Genomic DNA, 22,488 nt, shown 5'->3' on the forward strand with positions numbered 1-22,488 from the left:
GGGGAGAACTGGCAAACAGTTACGCTCCTTTTGGATTCACAGTAAAACACTGCAAACATCACAAAAAATGCTGGGGCGTGGCACATCTGACACATGCAGACACCTATTCTGTGGCACCTCTCTATATTCCTCCCTGTAGGCTTTTCTGATGTTTTAAATGCACACTAGCTACACAATTCACTCAACATATAAGCATTTTTGCAAGCTGCAGACCCACATTTTGCAGCGTCAGCTACTCATTTTTGGATGCGTCTTAATTGGGCCTTTCATTGGGTAGGCAAGTAAAAAGGTAAACGAGGTAACAAAGTAACATAACAGAGGTAACAAGGTAAGAGAAGTAACAAAGTAACAGAGATAACAAAGAAACAGAAGTAACAAAGTAACAGAGGTAACAAAGTAACAGAGGTAACAAAGTAACAGAGGTAACAAGGTAACAGAGGTAACAAAGAAACAGAGGTAACAAAGTAACAGAGGTAACAAAGTAACAGAGGTAACAAGGTAACTGAAGTAACAAAGTAACAGAGGTAACAAAGTAATAGAGGTAACAAAGTAACAGAGGTAACAAGGTAACTGAAGTAACAAGGTAACAGAGGTAACAAAGTAACAGAAGTAACAAGGTAACTGAAGTAACAAAGTAACAGAGGTAACAAGGTAACAGAGGTAACAAAGAAACAGAGGTAACAAAGAAACAGAGGTAACAAAGTAACAGAGGTAACAAGGTAACAGAGGTAACAAAGTAACAGAGGTAACAAGGTAACTGAAGTAACAAAGTAACAGAGGTAACAAAGTAACACAGGTAACAAGGTAACAGAGGTAACAAAGAAACAGAGGTAACAAGGTAACAGAGGTAACAAAGTAACAGAGGTAACAAGGTAACAGAAGTATCAAAGTAACAAAGTAACAGAGGCAACAAGATAACAGAGGTAACAAAGTAACGGAAGCAACCAACCTCGTTCCCAGGGTTCTCTCCTACCCGCCCTACGGAGGGTAGGGCGGGTAGGAGAGAGCCCTGGGAACGAGGTTGCGGAAGCAACAAGGTAACAGAGGTAACAAGGTAACTGAAGTAACAAGGTAAGAGAAGTAACAAGGTAACAGAGGTAACAAAGTAACAGAGGTAACAATACGATGTAACAGAGGTAACAAGGTAACAGAACAGGAGTACTCAGTGGAGCCGATATTCAAAAAAGCCGTTCCTCAGGCATCGTGATGCTGGCTGGGAAGTGTGGCATCTCAGATAAAAATTGGCTGGGAATTAGTTAAGAATAACAGCTTGCTGGCGATTTTTTCTACCTAAATTATTATTGGCTGGGAGATGACACACAACGCCCACTTCCTGGCTCACACACTCTTTTTTTATCGCTTTGCTGGGAAAAACTTCAAGCAGTTAACGCCCAGTACAACGCCGATCATATGACGTGCGGATGACATCTGAAACTGTTTAAATGGGAACTCTTCTACTCCCCTCTATTCAATATCTGACAACTGACTGTCAATCAGTGTAAAATCAACTGTTTCATTCACTTTGCGCATAGACCGCTACGCCAGAGAGAGAGAGAGAGAGAGAGAGAGAGAGAGAGAGAGAGCGGCGGAAGTCTTGAGCTGGCTGTCCAAACTGGACTGCTTTAAAGCAGGAGCCAAGCTATTTCTTCCTCGTTCGGAATCGTGGTACGCATTTTCTGGGGATCACAGTCTAGTATTATTTTGTAACGGTAAGTGCTTACCAATACTTGCTTCCTAACTCACTTTTTGCTAGTGACCGACAATGTCACGCTCCCAGTGTGTGGCTTCATAGCTCAGTTGGTACAGCAACGCACCGGTAACGCGGAGGTCACGGGTTCGAATCCCGTTGAAGCCCTTATTTTTTTCAGGCTTCTTCTTTCCAATTGCTTAAATTGGAAAATTTACTGTGATGATCATTCTTCACTCTCATCTACGACCGCAGTTCAAAAATGAATTATTTCATATACTTCACATCAAAATAAGTATAGTTGTCTCGCATTAGCACAGTTGATAAGGTTCTTTTATTGAAATACTCTAGTGTAGCTGATACATCGTACACCAGTTTTGTATGTGTTGTGTGAGCGGTCTGAACGAATACTCGAATTAACCGAAGTAAACTAAGCATCGGATAACGAAGAGTTTTCCGCCCGGTAAATGTTAGAAAATGCGGGCAAATTATGCCTTCTTTGTTAATTCGCACTGAGCTCGCCACTTTTGGTTTATAACCTTTATTAATAGCAATTTTTGAGTTTTTAAGTGAAATATTTATCAAGTTTAGTGTTTCTTATTCACTAAAATTACATGTATTCCCATTCAGCTCAGACCTGGTGGAGCTTCAAATTGAATCATCAGGAGTACCCAACGAGAAAAATTTCAAAAGTGATTGAATATCGCTCCCAGTAATATTTTAACGGTCACTAATTGTTTTTTGGTTGATTATTAACTTCTCTGGCAAAATTATATCCGCTCCCCAAAGCCAGCTAGAGCTAGATTTTAAAGTACAATATCCAGCCAGGATCTTTACCTTAAGGGCTTTTCCCAGCCAGATTTTTACCAAAAAGGCATGTCCCTAGCCAGGAATGTCTCTTTCTTCCCTTTTTTGCCAGCAAAAAAAATATCCGACATTTAGCCAGCCAGGAAGATCAATTGAGCCATTTTATGCAGGTGATACGAAAAAATCTATCTCAAGGAAAGCTTAATGGTGTTTGAGACATTTTCTTTGCTCGTTATGATTTCGGTGCACATTAACGCGGGATAAAAATGTCATTTCTACGCTCTCACTGGTCTGTGGAGAATATAAGTCGTCTTCACTTCACTCCAAATGAGAGCAAAGTTGCGAGACCGTAAAGAATAAATTAAGAGTTGGTTCACCTGATTTGAACGTCAACTAATGACTAACACCAAGACTCACTAACAACCACGTTTCCAGGGTTCCAAACACTGGTAACGAGACTGGATTCATTAAGAGAATGTCTAGAGAGCACATTCGCCAAACGTATAACGCGTACTTACTCTTCTTTTGTCCCCCCCCCCCCCCTGCCCCCTACCTCCAACAGCTCATTGGTCTAAACTTTATCGAAAATTACGCGTTCCGCTGTTACCAAGAAAGTAACGAAAATTTCGATTAACATTTTGCACAACTCACTATCCAGTTCAGACAAAATCAAATGACCGCATCGCGCATTCCAGTATCCAAAACAGTTTCATTATTTCAGCCGATACAGAAATGGAATAGAACAAAAGCATTGTCTATCCAGCGCCAATCAGATGCCTCGAACACACCCTCTCAGTAGCAGTAGAAACTCCATGGCAGGAATGCAAAGTCTATAATTACTTATGATATATAAATAATATTTGGTGTATAAGAAATCATATACCAAACACTAATAAATCATACATAAGGGAGGAGCAATCGCTGCGAAAGCTTCACAAGGTAAAAGACAACTGTTCGCAGCAGAAGCCATTACTGGCAATCACCGCAAAAGCTTTGCGAAACCTGTAAAGACAATTTCAGCAAAAGTCCTTTTTTAAGTCCAACCCCACACTTAAATCATACATAAGGGAGGAGCAATCGCTGCGAAAGCTTTACAAGGTAAAAGACAACTGTTCGCAGCAGAAGACATTACTGGCAATCACCGCAAAAGCTTTGCGAAACCTGTAAAGACAATTTCAGCAAAAGTCCTTTTTTAAGTCCAACCCCACACTTAAATCATACATAAGGGAGGACTATAACCGTTACTCCTCAGATGGCACTCTGCGTACCCCGTGCAATAAATAATAGGCGTCATAATAGGAATTGCCTGTCTAAGGCCCAAAATTGACACCATAACAAAAGAGAGGGATGGTTTACAAAGAAATTGCATTGTTTGCTGACAGAGTTTTAATGATTGACGTGTTCAGTTTGTACGCGCTCTTTGGTGTTTAATTTTAAATACACGTGCTCGACTTCGCACTAGCCTGCGCGCGGTGCACCCTAGTTTTCACTCAAAGCCAGCGCAATCTTTGAACTTTCCTAACTAGCTGTCATTTTCCTTCTCCAGCCCAAAAATAACTGGCAACTAAATTAGCCAGGGCACATTCTTAAAAGCTGCAGGAAGCCAGAGGCGATAGGAATATGTTTTTTTCCAGCCAGCATCGGCATTCAAAATGAAAAACCACAACCAGAAAAGCGTTTCGGCGAAGTTCCCAGCAAGAGTTTCTCATCCTTTATTTAGTTACCAGCCAGCAAATTCTTAGCCTGAGGAGCGGATAATTTGAGGAGCGGATCCGTTGGGTACTCCTGAATCATTGAGTGGAAAATTCAGCATGGTTCGTCACTGTCTTTGGAAAATGTCTGCGACTCCTGGTGCATGCATCAAACCGGGTTTAGTTGCGGCCGTTGTGCCACAAAGTAAATTTACCGAGTTGTGTAGCTCGGCAGCCGTTGTGCCACAAAGTAAATCTACCGAGATGTGAAGCTCGGCAGCGCCATTTAATCATGACTTGTGATATTTTCGGCACCGGACAAACGAACGAACACTTTAACTCTATGTTATTTATTAGGAAAAACTTATAAAACAGCCCACAGTAGCGCCACTCTCGAGTCACTGAAATCAACACGCTCGACCAAATTGCTGGAAAAAATATTGACGTGAGCCACACACACATTCCATTGAAGGCTTTGACAGGGTTAGTGCGAAGTTTGAATTCAGATGTGAAAGCTTTTATAATAATAATAATAATGATCGTTTATTCAACCTTTTTGCAGCATAAACTGAATTACAAGGCGGGTCATTAATTACATACAAATACCTCGGAGTTATGACACGTAAATATAACTGTTATGCTGAATTCAATTTAATTCATTTTGTCAACAAGTTGATGATTGGATGCTCTTAAACTAAAAACAGAGAAAATTATCCGAAGAAATGTTTTTGAAGAAAGAAAAAGAATGCCAGGTTAAGCACTAATCGGCCTTTGAGCAACTGCGCCAGTAAAACAAAATGTTCTATTTACACGCCCGACGCACTCTGGCCAATGTCTCCTCCGATTACAAGCACTTGACACCGAACCATACGATATCTTTTCAAAACCTTCTTATAGTGATACACAGTTTAAATAGAGGTTTTGTTGTACGCAGCCCTTACGTTCAATATAAACCATAATCATATTTATCTATATCGCAACCATCCTTCCCACTCAACTGCTACCTGTAGGCCTAACAAACATATCGAACGCACTCTTCTAAACTCCGATTACTCCCAGAATAAAGGTTCGTGTTTAAATGCTGTAAATCTATGGTCCTCAATGAATTTGCTTGCTGGCAAAAGGGATCCTTTGGACTTTGTCTTGCTGACTCATTCCCTGCTAGCCTCGTCGTGAGAGACCTCTGCTAGCAGGGAAGCTGGCTCAGAGGAGGGGCTATTTTTTCCCCACGAAAGTTAATTATTAACCATAAACCGCTTCAAAGGTGCCAGTTTGTTGTTCGGAAACGAAATTAACCTTGGAAACCAATATGAGTGGACATTTTAAACTGGTGTGATACATATTATTTGAATGTAGAAATACACCCATTAGGTATTTAAACATAGGTGATCAAAATTTATCAAGCGAAAAAATGTCTTTAAAAACATTTCAAAGGGGCAATTACATTTGATTGACTTTGTGTAAAAGACAACACCTTGCCGCTTAAACTTCCTGTTTAACTTTTTGGTTCATGTATCTTTTTTTTTTTTGCAATGGGCGAACGGCGTAGGTGTAACAAAAACATGCCGTTTTTTTCTTTGCTCAAGTTCTTTTGACGACGTAAACATTACTGTCAAACCTTGGGGTGGTGCTAAAAATTCAACAGATGTTTATAATTGTCCGTTTTATTCCTTCCTTTTTTTCGGCAAAACCTCTTCTATAACTTAGCGGTTCTGCAGTAATTAACAATTGTTAGTTGTACAGTTGTACTTCACATACCTACGTCCCCAATATCCGTCCCTGAGTTTTATTTACCGCCCAACCTTTAACAATACTTATAGCCACTTATAGCCTATGCTGTCACATTTCGCAGTCATGCCAGACTTCATCCTCAGTTAAGTACGCCAACGGCAGTCGTAATGATTTTTTATTCGCGAGTGTTTTACGTACCTCTAAATCTTAACATATTCAGTCAAAAGCACATTTTTGGGCCTTACGCCTGTACAAGAGAACATTTCGTGAGTCTTCTAAGACCTTTTCGATAATTACTACTAAAAATACATTGATAGTCATGATACATTTATTCGCGAGTGTTCCACGAACCTCGCACTCTTAACTCTTCAACTAAAACCACATTTTTGCGACCTACGCCTGTACAAAAGAACATTTTATGAGTCTTTTAAGAGCTTTCCGGTAATTACTGCTAAACATGAAACAGATAACTGGGTTGATAGCACAGTACGCGGTATGCATATAAAAGGTGACATCATAGTATATCCAGAAACTACACGATAAATGCGTGAAAGTGCCCTGATACTGTATGATTAAAACGTTGATAGAGAAAGGTAACCAGCAAAACACAAACACTGTTACGATAGCAATGGACATTTGAAGCACGTTTCGGTTTCTTCTGTCCCGCTGATGCTGACTGTTGGCGGACTGTTCACCTGGGTGTACCTGTTTCTTGAGCTTGATAACAATGATGGAGTAAAGAATGACTAGCAACAGCACAGGGATGTATGTAAACAGAATGATGTAAGCTAGTAGCAAACTGGCAAGGGACGTTGACTCCCAGAATACTTTCTCCCATTTAAAAACACACAAGGTTCCCTCTGGGGATTCAACGAGCTCTCGGGCGAACAAGACTGGCGAAGAGATAGCTACGGCAACTATCCACGTGGCAAGAATGAAGAAGGGACACAGCTTGGATCTGATGAGTGGCGAACGGAGTGGAAACACCACGGCTCCAAATCGATCCACTGCTATAAGAACCAGATTCTGAATCGAAACCTTAACGGAAACTTCTGTCAAGAAGGGGACAAGCTTACAAAAGGCCTGGCCAAGCCGACCACCGATAAGAAACGAGGTGGTATGCAAGCGTGACAGTGTCCAAGGAAGCCAGAATATTGGATACAGCAGATCAGATGAGGCCATGTTTGCGATGAAATAATTTATCGGTTTTCTTAAGTTCGGCGTTTTATAAACGATCATAACAATGAGAGAATTTGCGGTCAGTGAAACGATAATGAACAGACAGTAGGTAACGGTTCCTCCGATTTTCCTCGCAGTGAAATTTAACTGAGCGAAGCAGTTCCAAGACGCGCTGGATCCGTTCGTCGTTGAGTTCATGCTGAGTTTTGCGACGTATCTACAGAGTCGTAAACATGCAGTCAAGTAACTTTGAATTACTGCTCTGTATACTGCGTATGCTGTTTGAATGGCAGAACTCTTATTGACAATTGCAAGCCCCCTGCGAAGCCACAGTACAGCTGTCCTCTGAGGCCTTCAAAAAGTGACTTTGAATTCGGTTCCGGCATTATAAAATTTACCAACTGACCTTTTGACGGAAACAGTGGGGTATTAGTATGTTATAAACCAACCAGAACACTTCATTTAGGTCAGGTGGTTGTATTAAGAAGATGATTAAACAAGTGCGTTTTAACACATTAAAAAATGATATCTTTGGTAGTACCATCATCAACTACACAAGTTTGACAGTTAACCACAGGAAGCAGAGGCGAATTCGAAGCTACCCTCAGGCCATTAAGCCCAGGCTTAACAGGTGAATATGAGGAAAAAATAAGTGCATATTATCACGTGTGCATAAAACATGATGTTTTTATAACATTTACTTCTCGATCGAGCTAAAAATGGGAAAACCAAAAGTCTGCTGTCGGCAAAGAGAAACTAGCAGGTTCTTCTTACAAGGGCTTGTTCAGACTCTTTTGGCTGCTCAGTTTTAGTTGTTACAAAATTCAGTGCTTGTTGGGTACAGCTCTTTTTTTTTTTGATAACGTTGTGACACTTCATTTAATATGTATATACGTAATAGCGATTACTACTTTTAGGGTTCCAAAAGGGGCGTTTAATGACGGGATTCATTTTAAGAGAAATGACTGAGTTTATTGTCATTTATGTAGCAACCTAATTTTCAAAACTAATATGCTTTCGGCGAAAATGTCAAGAGAGCTTATGAATAGCGGAATATCCTGTCTATCAATTGCTACCGCCTAGCTAGGCTGTCTAGAAATCCTTATCCGCTCTGGTTCAAATCTCAACTTCTATGTCAGAATCCTAGTTCAGGGGCAATGTAATGTCATCTCTAATCAATTCTAACTTTTAAATGGAACTTTAAAGCACTGAACAAGATGCAATGTTCAAAGTTTTGTTAATCAAGCAGGCAACTGAATAATTTGAATGATTTTGCTCTTTTCTGCTAATTTCTAATAATTTTTGAAATAATTTTCAGCGGGGCGTCTACTAGACAAAGGATGTTGATTAGAGAGGGCGTCTAATGCAAACATAATATCGTAGAGCGGCGCTTATTAAATGAGCCAAGAGGCGTTTGTTTGAAAGGGGGCGTCAATTAATCATTAGATCACAGGCAGCCCAAGCGCACTATTTGTGGGTTCGGGCTTCAGAGGTCATTTGGTCGGAATATACTAGAATTATTAGTGTATTATCTGATGCCAAATAAATGCAAAAAGTCTTAAAGATATGAAGTCTTCTTGTTTGTCTATCTGTACTAGTAGCCTTTAAGATAACGAAAATCGATATTTCTTGCATTATTACATGTGATTCGGGCCCTTATTCTTCGAATTTTATCACATGTATTCGAATCTACAACGCTAAGAAAAAAAAAATCATGATCACGCGAAATATTGATTCAAAAAGCTCCCTTACCTTGAGTTCATAGCAACTCTGTGTCCTACGGTCGGTTTAAATGCCGTTTAGTGGACTTTCTTTCCAGTATTCGATGGAAAGAAAGTCGACTAAACGGTATTTAAACCGACCGTAGGACACAGAGTTGCTATGAACTCAAGGTAAGGGAGCTTTTTGAATCAATATTTCGCGTAATCATGATTTTTTTTTTCTTAGCGTTGTAGATTCGAATACATGTGATAAAATTCGAAGAATAAGGGCTCGAATCACATGTAATAATGCAAGAAATATCGATTTTCGTTATCTTAAAGGCTACTAGTACAGATAGACAAACAAGAAGACTTCATATCTTTAAGACTTTTTGCATTTATTTGGCATCAGATAATACACTAATAATTCTAGTATATTCCGACCAAATGACCTCTGAAGCCCGAACCCACAAATAGTGCGCTTGGGCTGCCTGTGATTAGATTAATTTATGGTAACTCATCAATGCCTAAGTAAGCCTTTTGTAATTTGCTAGGAGAGACTCATTAGCATTCAACCTTCAAATTATTTACTTTGTCTGAAAGAAATTCTTTCTTAATTGCTCCTTTAAGCCCTTGCAAAGCTTTGGTTGTCCAGTCGAAATAACACAATGGGAACAACAAGAGAGAACAAAGTATTGGCTCCTATACAAAATTTAAACAATAACAGGGAGAAAGGTACTGAAATTACAGTTTCAAAATCATGTCAGTTTGTCGATTTTCAGAAGGTGGTAATCGAAAATAATTGGCTAGACTTTTGCATAAATTAACTACGGACAGATCGGGTCAATGTTGTTTCATATGGAACGGTGCAGACTATTTACTCCTGAACCTTTTAAGCTTCCATATTTTAATTAAGTGATTATTTGGTAAGCGGCAAATTCAGGAAGGACAGATCTTTCCACAGAAGGCAATACGTGCCAGACAATAGAGGTTACAACAGTAGATGTCTATTCCATACCATCATTATTATTTTTTTTATCTTTGTTTATTTAAAAACTATCAACTGCTTAACTTCGATCGACAACAAGGAAAGACTAACACACTAGCTAAAAAAGCCATAAATAAGGAGGATTAAATAAGTAATTTCCTTAAAATTCACATCACGACGAAAGGAATGTTTAGATCGATTCCCGAGGAACCGTAAAGTATTCACATAAGAAATACACAAAGGTATCCAGAATATTGAATACAGCCAGTCAGATAAGGCCATGTTTGCGATGAAATAAGTTATCGTTTTTTTAAGTTGTTCATTACAACGAATTCATGAAAGGAGAAGGTTTCTTTTGATCACTATTTTAGACGTTGAAAATGCAGTGTAAATTTAAACAAATTAATAAATGTGTCTTTGTGATATCTAACATTGAATCCTGATAAAATATCCCTTAGTTAATTTATCATGCAGCGACCACTAAAGGTAACGCGAGGTCAACGCGCACACGAGCCAAAGGTCCAAACGGTTGGAGGTTATTCCGGTTTCCTCAGCATGAAGCATGTTTAGAAGAATTGTTTCTCTCCTCTGGACGGGATGCTAGTCCATCTCAGGGTTACCCCCTAGCTGTATGTCGCCGGTACCCATTTATACACCTGGATGAACAGTGAAAAAATGGATAGTGAAGTTCCTTGTCTAAGGAAACAACGCGACGGGCGAAGCTTGAACCCCTGTGTTCGAGGAGCTAACCACTCGGCCACACACGCCTCCAATGAAGAGCATCAAGCAAATTTTAAACATAGAGGAGAACCGAATAAGGCTAAGGGAAAGCAAATCTAAAACTTCTGCTGCTTGCATTTTCAGTGCTGAACGGTACATATCAGGATTGTTCGTTTTTATTATTAATAAGTTATTATTATTATTGTTATTAATTCTTCACTAGTGTAGGGCTGTTAGTGTATTTTAATGTGTTGAAAACTCCCATTTCAAAACGTATGTTCACAGGTGGCCCAGACGTAGTATGTGTCACTGAATGAATATATTAATATTCACATGGACAAATTATAAATGCGATGAGTCGTCAAAACTCCAATGAACGAAAATAGTCCAAAAGTCAGAATATAACAAAATAAAGCTAAGATACCTTTAACTGAACGTATGCTTGTCTTTCCTGGCCGGTTAAAGTGTCATTTTGTTGAGTTTTGCAATTTTAGTTCATTGGAGTTTCGACGACTCTTCGCATTTATAATTTGTCCATGTGAATATAGACTGCGAGCAGTCCCTTAGATGGTCACGCGAGCGAGGAAAGCCGAGCGAGAAAATCGAGCGAAAGCCGAGGGGAAGCAGTGACATATACTACGTCTGGGCCGCCTGTAGCCTCCCACGCAGGCATTTTTAGGGGAGCTCGTTTTTCATCCCTCCCCACAAACAAGTTTGTTGGGAGGGATGAAAAACGAGCTCCCCTTAAAACGACTGCGTGGGAGGCTAGGCCGCCTGTGGATGCACTATAATATTCGGTGACACCCATGAGACATTTCATGTGGAGTACATGATCATAAAGACAAGAAACCAATATGGCGGACGAACCTGAAAAATTGCAACTTTCTCCATTTGCCAGCCTTAAGATCTCTTCTCACGAAATTCTTAGGTAATGTAAGTTTATCCGCTTCTTATTAATCGATTATTAACTTGTTTCTTGACGTGACACGAAACTTGAGTGTCTTATTTACGACGCGCCAGACAAGCAGTAGCCTGCGAAAACATCCGTTTCTCCTCGCTCTTCGCAGCTAAGGACGTTTCGCGCGAAGGAACGTCTGCGACTCAGCGGCAGAAATTCCATACTCATACTGATGACGCAAATCAATGTTTACATAATATATTCGGTAGTCATGGGGTTCCAAATATAAATTTGTCCAATTTTACGTGTCTTCTGGTCGATTTTGGTAAAGTGTTGTGTTTATCTGCCAACCACCTCCAGCAAAACTCAAATGCTTCTTCTAGAGAAGACTATATTCCACAAATTAATATTGACCGTTTTGTTGGAGACTCTTCATGTTTACATTTGACCTGTGTGGCCTTTTGTCTTTTGTCTGTTATTCGTAAACAATAGCTAAAACAATGTAACTACTCCGTCGACCAATCCTGAAGTGCTTCTGACCATATTCCGGACAGATTTTACATCATCAGTATGGAATTTCTGTCACTGAGTCACAGACGTTCCTCCGCGCGAAACGTCCCCAGCAGCGAAGAGCGAGGAGAAACGGATGTTTTCACAGGCTAGACAAGCAAACACATTTTGGTACCAGCAATGTTAACCGTCTATGATCGGATTCATATCCCTTTCAAAAGGACTCTAAGACACAGGAACACTTAATACATCTTATTATTTTATTATACAGTGTATAAATACATCAAATAATATTATTCTATTAGCTAATACAGCATTCAGGTTCCCTGTGCTCAGGTCCTTATACTGTACTAAGATCAGCATTAAAAGCTAAAGCTCTGATCTGAAAACATCTCTGACGGGATACTAAAAATTCATTTTTAAACCAACCAAACCTGAATGTTTTATGAAAGCTACATTGGGAAAAAACCTTTTCCTTTATTCTTCCACTATTTTTTCCAATTAACAGAGCATGACTAGCAGATGTATAATATCAACGTTTATTTGCAAAAGGGGCAGTGTAAAATGCAGACTGTGGACTGACTGCGGACAATTGTTTTGAGGGTTAGAAAACAATGGGACTAGTGTTGTCATGTACTCATTTGCATGTTGAAAACAATAGTCCACAGTCTCAGTTTAAGCTGACCAATTCGCAAAATGCCAATCTGGTAGAGTTAGGGGCCGACCATTTAACTCTTGGGGGGGGGGGGGGGGGGTGGGGTGATTTTTTCTGGTCATCAAGAATTTTTTTTCTAGCAATCTGGTGGGCAGGATATTTTTTTCCCTTTTTTCCCATAAGCTTTCTATTACATTTGTGCTGCATGCAATTTTTTTCTTCTGACAAGCGCTTGCAGAAAATTTTTTTCAAAATCACCCACCCCCCCCCCCACCCTCAAGAGTTAAATGGTCGGCCCCTTAGGACACAGTGCAAGGCAGTGAGCCATGCAAGCCAAGCAAAAAACTTTCCAAAATATCAAAAAGCAGTAATACAGAAAAAATAAAATGAAAGCTAACTTCTCTCCCTAAATGAGTACTTAATCCTAGTCAGTAGTAAATGAGCACTTGACCCCAATGAGTGAAAGTAGATCAAGACTGCCTCAAATAACTCACATACCCATAGGGATTTAAGCAGGAAACATGTTTCATGTATTTGCAATTTCAAAAAACTTAACTTTTTCCCATCCATGCATGGCTTGCATGAATCACATATCTCACTACCTGGCAGATTGTCGGGTCCTTATCTGACATAATATGGGTATGGTAATCCTGCTTTTAAGTTCAAAAGTGCCCTCAGTGGATGAATCATTTAGGTAAAGGAGTAAAAAATGTATCTGAAAAATCACAATAAAAAAGAATCTTGAAAGGTGAGCAAATCCATGAAAATTTTGAATGGACTAGCCAATAAAATAATGTCTGATCAGGCTGGTATAGAGATCAGTAGTAAAAGAGGAAAATGTTAATGTGCCTGACTTTCCATATCTGCCTCATCAGGCCCTTTATCAGCCTCTGAAATTTATGCCTTGATTGATAGGTTTTCTTAACTTTTTATTGCTTAGAGGACTGGAAAGAAGACCATGTCCCAAGTGCCATGCCTCGAGGAAGTATTACTGTTATATGTGCTATGTGACAGTTGGAGTTGATAGAAGATTGATTCCAACAGTTCATCTTCCTATTAAAGTTGACATGTAAGTCAGGTTCCTCATAATATAATAATCATGTCAAACAATTTCATATGACAGTGGGAGTTGGCCTTTAAGATGCCAGTAAGTTGTTCTTTCTACTGAGTGAGCTATGAGAGGCTCGTGATGAGCGAATCTATAAAGAGGCCCTGCCAGGGTAAATTCCGACAAGTGACATGGCCCAAAAAAGTAGCGACAGCGCGTAAAATGAAATCGCGACAAGAGACAACCTCCCTTGGCCAAATTGAGACAGTGACAGCAAAGCTGACAATAAGCCACAAGCATTTATAAACACCGACACCAGACGTTTTAAAATTCTGACGGCGACATGGGACCCCCCCCTGGCAGGGCCTCTATAAAACTATGTTTATGTGTAGCACATTATATTGTTATTCCAAACTGAAGGTTGTGATGCCAAATAACTATTTTTGTTGTATGTATACTTACATTGAAAAGCAAATTAGAAATAAAAATATTAATTAATTGTTGGTGCCCTGGGAGCCTGAGAAAGCAGGCAACAAATATTTCTGACGCTACTGGTTTCCCTGCAAAATGACGTCTGAGAAATGAGCACAGAAATTCTATACTGATGACATGTCACTTCCCAGATCGGGTAGTTCTTCTGATTGGTAGCAAATTCAGCCAATCAGAATCACCACCTGGACCTGGTCATGAAGTATGGAATTTCTGCATTTGTTTCTCAGATGTCATTTCACAGGGAGACCAGTGGTGGCGTCATGAAATATTTGTTGGCTGTTTTCATTAAAAAATAACCTCTCCCGCCCGCCCCGGCCCCCGCCAAAAAAAAAAGAATAAAATAATGACAATATAGTTGGACTTATAAACCTCAATTCCTTGATCTACCTGGCAATACAACTCTTGTACAGGCCCCAGTTGTTCAAAAGGTGGATAGCGCTATCCACCAGATAAATCTCTATCGAGTGGATAGTGGTTTCCCAAATACTTCTCCACTGGATAGTGATTTATCCAGTGGATAGCGCTATCCAACATTGTTTGAACAACCACGACCAGTTCATCAAGCTAGTTCTTGGGCAGTTGATCATAAGTTTATTCTTTTTGGAGGGCTTTAAATTTGAGAACAGTTTTTAATGGTTTTGAGTTATGTTGATTCAGTATCTGTGTGCCTTTGTAAGTCTGTTAGATAGATGTAAATACTACAAAGCTTTGAGAATGCGGCATCGGGTTGGTCAGCAATTCAGCTGCAGAAATATTAACAAACAACAGAAACAATGACCCCAGCCATGAATTAAGTAATAGAGCTTTAAGACTTAAAACTCCATCTCAGACATAGTAAAGCTAACTCCTCCCCTGGCCTTTGCATCTGCAAAACATCGGTTTTACATCAATACATCTAGCTCCAATGATGAGTTATTTGATTTATGGTATCTTGTGTTTTATTCATTCAGTCCCTCTAACCCTAATGTAATAATATTATTATTCTTAGAGAGAAATAATAATTATCTTAACAGAATAAAACATCAAGGCGAGTTGGTAGGAAAAAGTACAGCCACTCATGCACGGATCCTTGCTCCTGAGGATGTCACTATTCACAACTATCCAGTAAGTTGACAAAAGTTCCATAATTTATCATGTATGTTATTTATTAGGAAGCAAGGGTGGCACAGTGGTAAGAGGACTTGACTTCCACCATTGTGGCGGGCTGGTCAAATCCCAGCATTGAACCCAAGTGTGAGTTTGTTGTTGGTTCTCTCCTTTGCCCCGAGAGGTTTTCTTTAGGTATTCCGGTTTTCCCCGTTCCTAAAAAATTCCAAATTCCAATTTGACCAGGAATCAGGTGGATGGAGAACCACAGAGTGGATGTGCTACCTCTTTAAATCTCTTATAAATTTTTATTATTATCAATTTTTTTTTTTTTACTTTTTTTTATAAGACATTTCTTAACAAACATATTGCTCTTGATACTGATGTATTTTATCTCTCTCATTATGTTTTCTGTTATAAGGCAGTTCCTGAATTCCAAGAAAAAGAGAAGGTACTGGCCTGGTAGATCAATGCCAATTAGCAGTCTATAAAGAGCTGCTTTAGTCTAGTTTTGAATAGTACAAAAGGGTTTTAGTTGGATGTTGTAGAGAAAATGTATGTTGAATATTGCAAGGTTTTTTAAAAGATAATAGTTGACAGTATTGTGTGACGACCCATGAGTGCATTTTTTAAAGAATTTATTATTGTGTTAAATATAATTATAGCAGCTATTGGATGAGATTCATGAGTATGATCTGAACAATAAAATTATACAGCTAAATCAGTAATGCCAATTCTGCATTTAATTTGCAGGTGATATTAGTTTTTCCATCCGAGGTGAGTGAAACGTTACAAGATTTAAAGATGTAGATGTATGATCTTGTGTCTTACATGTACAGCTTCATGCTAGCCTTGGCTACACATGCCAGTCCACTATATTTGGAGGAAAAAAACCAGACTGCTCACAGTCTATACTAGTTTGGCAGATTACTGTTTCAAGTGCTTGTTTTGACTGTAAGTCATTTTTATCTTGTTGCCACTGGTTCCTGGTTCTTTGAAAATGAGGAGGGGGCTGATCTGGAATGTTTGTAAGCCTGAACACCAAGAACTGCAAAATGAAATAGAAGAAGACAATATACTTGTATGTAATTGACCTTGGTTCCCTCTATTCAGGGGCATAGCTACAGGTAAAATTAATTTCTTCCAGAGGTATGCACAGCTTCCAAATCAACCCTATTCTGTGTTCCAAGTGTTTCACTTAAGACTTGATTAAATTTTTGTTTTGTATCAGGGAGTGTGGTAAGGCAATCACCTGGCTGTTGGTCTTAGAATTATAGCCTTTTTGCATGTGGCAAAATCAGGAAAAAACACCAACACATTTTGTTATGAAAAGGTTATCTACAAGAAGTTAAAATAGAGATACATACTAGGCAACTGCTCTTTTTTTCAGCTATCCCTTATTTGCCATCTGTTTCTTTGCTTTTTATTTCTCTTTTAATTTTGGTTATAATGCTTCATGTATGGCACATTCAATATACAGTGTACTGGCATACAGCTGGCTATGTCATTGCATTTTGAATACACTCAGCCAGTGCAACCAAGCTCTCCATTTCAAATGGCAAGGAAAGCAAGGAGTGCAAGAATGACACAAACAAGTGGCAAAGCCACAAGGCCTAGGGCGAAGCATGCTAACTTTTCATGATATCCCCCAAATGGGGAGCTTGCTCACAGGTGAGAGTACAGGTACACTAAAATTAATAAAAGTAAAATAAATCTATTTTTGTGTAAAATTATGATACAGAAGTTGCAGGTTTTTTAATCACACAATCTGCTGGTGTCTCAGGATGCTTTCTCCCTCAAAATGATTGGTCAAGACCTTGACCAACAGGCAAAAGAGCTGTCAGATGCTAACAAAACTGCGCTGTTTGAAAGAGTTGTTTTTATCGACAGTACATGGCAACAGTGTCACCAAATAATAACTGTAAGTAAGTTGTAACTACTGTGTGTTGTTGTAAGTAGTGCAGTGAAGTCCTGCCATTATAATATTAATACATCCATAAATGATCAGTTAAGCACTGGGCCACTTATTTCATTTTCCCTGTTAAAGGTGTGGCGCCTAATCGAGAGCGGTGTGTATTTCAACCATGGGTAAAACACTGAGAGGAATATAGAGAGAAGTGAGTGAGGCATGTACTAGGTAAACGCAATTCAATACAAAATTATTTCAAATGAAACACAGTTGTTATCCTAAAAGTGGTTCTCAGTGACTCCATGAAATTATTGCTGCTCAAATAAAAGAGCTAACATGAACACAGTTTCTCAGTCTCTCTGAAGGTTAAATCATTTTCCAATTGTTTTTACCTCTTGTAAGCGACCACTTGACGCATTCTCTGACCTCTATGTTCGCAGTGTGCACTATGCTAAGTACTTAGAACATACGAATAACTAACTTTTGTGACAACATGGAACTACAAATAGCGTAACTTAGAAATTGCATGCAAAAAATTTTCTTCCATTAAGTAGATGTGCCCGGACCTCTTCTAGGAAAAGGCCCCCTGTGGTTCGATTCTTGTAAGTGACCACCTCCCGTAAGCGACCACTCAGTCTTTACACTTCCAGAGGTCTCTCACAGCAGAGGTCTCTCACAACTTGCCTCGTCGTGAGAGACCTCTGCTAGCAGGGAATCTTTGCACTTGGGTGGTCACTTACGGGAGGTTCGACTGCAATTCACTTTGCTAGAACAGCTTTAAAAAACAGCTTTTGGTATCCCATAAATTTATTAGGAATTTTATGCAATTTTTCTTTCAATGTTTCTAATCTGAAATGTAAATTTGCCCCAAAAAACTTCACTTGCCTGTTAGACAATCATAAAATCAACTAATCCTGGCTATCAGACACAACTTTCTTTGCCACCATCAAACAAAATGCATTTTTCCTTTTCAGGACAAAAAATTAGATGGTCTCAGAAGGGTCAAACTTGAAAGTGCTGTGACACATTTTTGGAGGTATGCAATTGTAAATTGATGCAGTCTGTAGTGTATTGAATTGATGCCATTTATTTTAATGTTCGAAATGTGCTGCAGACTAATATTTGGAGATTCATGGAGTTGTTGACTTCTTTAGGCCCCAAAGGAATAAACCAGACACTTGCCTAGCAACCATTGAAGCAATTTATTACTTCTTCAAGGAATATGAACAACATATTTTAAAAAGGTACATGACCTTTATTCCCATTATTATAATTTTTTGCTCTTACTAGTAATGTTTTCAATTCTGAGTGCGATAGATTTTTTGGAAGAATAATGTATTTACTTGAAAGCAAATGTAGACACTGACTCAAAAAGGAAGTTCTGCTACTCCAAAGTGTTGTACCTGCAAAAAAGCCTAAGTTAGGACGCAGATTGTACCATCCATCTACACTGCTGTTCCTTGCAGAAAAAAATTGGCATTTTGAGAAGAAGAGGCAAATATTACAAGACTGTTCCACTTGTAATATGACATGCAGATTTAGTTCTCATGTGAGAATACCATGCCAATCCATTAGTACAACAAATAATTATGAATACTAGTTTAAGGTACATATTAGGTACTGTAAAAACTAGTATGATCAGGGAAACCCAACGTCAATTTTCGGAAAATATCTGTTCGGAAGACGATTTGAGATCTAGAATTTTCGGAACATTTTTTGTAAAATTTCTTGCTTGCCTACCTCTCCTAGGATTTTCGAACATCTAAAAATTGGTGTAATTGCCCATTTTTAACGGATTTTTACCCTAAAAAGCTCACCTAGAATTTTCGGGAGCCTTTTTAGTGGCTGAAATTTTCGAAAAGGTAAGTTTTGATCCCTTTGATTTTCGGATCTCGAGACTTTCAGCTAGGAAATCCGAACAGATGAAAAATTTGTAGGGGATAAAAATATGCCTACATCTACCGTTTAAATACTAAAATACGTTTAACAAAGCTATGTTTTAAGTGGTTTTGAACTATATTCTCGTTGGGTGCCCCTGTATGATTAAGTGGACTTCATTAAATAGAGTTTAGCATCAGTCTGTGAAGTCCCATATAATCACTACTCACTGTTATTAAAACTCCACTGACTACAAAACCAGGAAATTTACTTCCCAGAGAGGCTGGTTCTGGGCTATCATACTTTTTCCTTGGCCAAAAGGAGCTGTTGATTCGAGGATATTAAAAAAGATATAAAATCGCTTCCACCGTACAGCTCTTTGCAAGCTTCACTATCCTGACAAGATGACCACCCTGGGTGAAAACTAAGACTTCTAAGGGCCTGTTTACATACAAGTGGGGGATCTTAGGTAGGTGAAGAAGGTAACCGGCCTGTCCATATAATCTCTCATTTTTGTTTGATCACGTTTACGTGATAGGTGGGGTGACCGTATGAGAGATTATATGGACAGAAGGGTTACCTCACCTTCATGGGGTCCCCCTCCTCAATGTAAACAGGCCCTAAATTTTGCAGAATTATAATACAACCTCGTCCCCTGGGCGCTTTTCCCTGGCTTTGGTACCTTTTCCCGCCCCTCCTCCCAAGCCAGGGAAAAGCGCCCTGGGGACGAGGTTGAATTATAGTTTTAATATTAAAGACCTTCAATGCCAAGAATTGTTTCTTTCATATAACAAGTGCAATGCAATATATAAGCTTATCTACAACAATCACTGTTCTTATTGATTTTCTTAGAGAATATGATGGAAAATTTGATAATCTGTTGTATTTCTTTGCCTTCCAATACAACTTGATACAAGAAGAACAACTAAAAAGGCAAGTAGTGCTTTTAATCAGCTATATGATTATTATGTTATTGTAGTGATTGCGTTTGTGTTTAATGTTTTAATAATAATTGTAAGAATAAGAAATTGGATTTTTGAAATGGGCATGGCTTCCTCGAAAAAATAATCGGGGTAACAATGTTTTATCGAGAACTTTTCTTAAAATAGGTTTTCAAGCTAGAAAGTTGTATAGTAGGGACCGAATTATCCTTTTTTGGCATGAGAATCTCATATACGCGCGGGGGAATAAATTAACATCGATGGCTTCATGGCCTTTTGTTGTTATCTCATGAATGAAATGCAATGGAATCTCGTTAACATAAGGTCATTTTTTTCAGGTGGTTTTGTTAAACCGGTTTGAAAGTTCCGTTTTCAAATTTATCCGGCATAATGTGGACGGAGCCTTAAGTCGGATAGTTCTCTGACGCCATAACCAAATTTTTTCCCCATCCATATACCGTAAACCTACGTTTATAAGCCCTGGGCTTACACAACCTCTTAAGGGGTTTTAGAAGGGCTAATAAACGGGGCGGGGGGGGGGGGCTTATTTCCTGGGGGATTACAAACGTTCTAAAAAAGAGTTTCAAACAAACCAGAAAGCAGCTACTGATCAAAATAGTTTCTGAACTAACTGGCTTTTTTAAAGCCTCAAGACGTCGTAAAAAATCGAATTCATTTCAATACCAGCTAGAGGGGGCTTATATCTTGATGAGGCTTGTAACCGGAAGTATTTTGTTGTTGTTGTTTACAGGTACAGTGAAACCTCAATTTAACGAACCTCCATGTAACGAAGTCCCCGATATAACGAACGCTCCCGAGGAAGAGAAGTCACCAATGGTGCCTCCCCCCGACCCCAGACAATACTGAAACAATTGAAAGAATGACATGTGATTGTTTTCTGCGACCAATCAGGAGAGACCTTACGAGCAGCTCGTACACAACTGGAACGATTTTCTTTACCCGAGAAATAGTAAAATATGTGGACAAGAACCTCCATATAACGAAACCTCGTAAAAGGGAACATATTTTGCCTGTCCCTTGGCACTTCATGATATCGAGGTTCCATTGTAGAGGGGGCTATGATTGGGGAGGGGGCTTATAAACTAAAGTTTACGGTACATGTATGTTACCAGATTATTATACCCACGTTGTTTTTCTGATGCTCTGCGCGTAGCTCCGCTGGTTTCACACTAGAGACAGATTATCCGTCATCAGTCTGAGACGGATAATCCGTCTTTAAAATCTGAGCAAAATTGATGGATAGATAGTTGCCGATAAATTTAGGCGGATTGTTCATTAACCGTTCCATTTTCAAATTAAGACGTATTATTTGAATTCCCCCCCCCCCCCCCCGCCCCATTAATTGTCTGACGCGAATTATTTAACGGACAATCCGTCTCTAGTGTGAATACGGCCTATTTCGCTTTTTAGCACGTAAGAGAGAATGTATGAGAACTGCTAAAATTGGGCCTGATCTCAGGTTATCTATATGTCCTTGGGTATACCAGACACTCAATGAAGATGATGTTAACCCATTTTCACTCCTTAAAGTGATTTCTTCTTAAATTGTTCATATTATTTCTTTTCAGTAAAAGGAAGAGATGACGCCAGATGACGGTGGAAGACGTGAAGAAAACACATAAAAAACTTTTAAAATTTGTATGTACTGTTGAATATATTATGAATAAAAGGTTGTGTGAAATTAAAGCAAACAAGTATTCACAGTCTTCGCGAAAATTCAGCAAACCCGACTGCATCCTCTCCGAATCCATAGATATTCCACATATTATTGAAAGCGAGTGTTCAGTTTTCCTTTGCTGTGGTTCTATTAAATGTTATGGCTGAAATATGGCTTTAAAGCTCTTGCCAATAACTTTGAGATATTTAGCTCCCCGGTTAAATGGTCTCAGCTTTTACTTTTCGTGAAAGTAAGTTCCCCGTTCAAGTAGAGAATAGTGAGGCAGGTTTGAAAAGGCTATGGAAAAAGTCGTGGAAAGTCATGGAATTTGAAAAGCTGAGCAGAGTACGAACCCTGATGTTGGAGCACTTAGACGACTGTAATACCCAAATCAACATTGGGAAGAGGAAACGCACACAAGTGTTTCAAGAGATTTTGACGAGTATTGTAGCCTGTCAATGGATTGTGGCGCGAAGTCAGAGAAAATAAGAAGAGCGGTAACCTCTTCGCTGTTTTTCCTCTGACATCTCTCTGCGCCGTCCCCACAATCTGGACGGGCTATTCCGTTGCCGGCACTGTCCTAGTTTAGCTCCGCGGACTGTAGATCATTAGAGACCTTAAGATTGAGGTTTTTCGGCTTTTCCCGCGAACCGAGAAAGTCAAGAAATCACGTGACCAGGGCCTTGCCCTTGGGTCGGGATTGCGGTTTGAGGTTCTTGTTTGTACGGCTAGATCACGCTCCAGAGTTAAGCGATTTACTGCAAGGTTTTTTGTAACCCAAAACATCACAACAATTCTACGTTTGAGAAGAAATACGACTTTTTAGAACTTTTTTGCTTCTTGATAAGCGAATTCTATTTTAAAAAAACAAACATGGAAACCGCTAGACT

The 22,488-nt window shown here is 39.2% G+C and overlaps 2 protein-coding genes across 3 annotated transcripts; one reads left to right on the forward strand and one right to left on the reverse strand.

Annotated features, from left to right (window-relative positions):
- Positions 1 to 6,116: 6,116 nt before the first annotated feature.
- Positions 6,117 to 7,344, reverse strand: LOC140929834 (RYamide receptor-like). Its single transcript, XM_073379531.1, has one exon. The coding sequence runs from the start codon at positions 7,291 to 7,293 to the stop codon at positions 6,310 to 6,312; it is 984 nt and encodes a 327-aa protein (XP_073235632.1). The 5' UTR covers positions 7,294 to 7,344; the 3' UTR covers positions 6,117 to 6,309.
- Positions 7,345 to 11,343: 3,999 nt separating this feature from the next.
- Positions 11,344 to 21,635, forward strand: LOC140931284 (tRNA-uridine aminocarboxypropyltransferase 1-like). 2 transcript variants are annotated; one of them, XM_073381058.1, is made up of 10 exons: positions 11,344 to 11,431; positions 13,507 to 13,635; positions 15,120 to 15,210; positions 15,614 to 15,643; positions 15,946 to 15,969; positions 16,976 to 17,113; positions 18,076 to 18,137; positions 18,256 to 18,345; positions 19,832 to 19,912; positions 21,510 to 21,635. In XM_073381058.1, exons 1-10 carry the CDS (start codon positions 11,358 to 11,360, stop codon positions 21,523 to 21,525), a joined length of 735 nt encoding a protein of 244 aa, XP_073237159.1. In that variant the 5' UTR covers positions 11,344 to 11,357; the 3' UTR covers positions 21,526 to 21,635. The 2 variants fall into 2 exon arrangements, with proteins under 2 accessions (XP_073237159.1, XP_073237160.1); XM_073381059.1 differs by having other exon boundaries at positions 11,353 to 11,436.
- Positions 21,636 to 22,488: the final 853 nt, after the last annotated feature.

Source organism: Porites lutea, chromosome 3 (assembly GCF_958299795.1).
Source record: "Porites lutea chromosome 3, jaPorLute2.1, whole genome shotgun sequence".
NCBI classification, from domain to species: Eukaryota; Metazoa; Cnidaria; class Anthozoa; order Scleractinia; family Poritidae; genus Porites; species Porites lutea.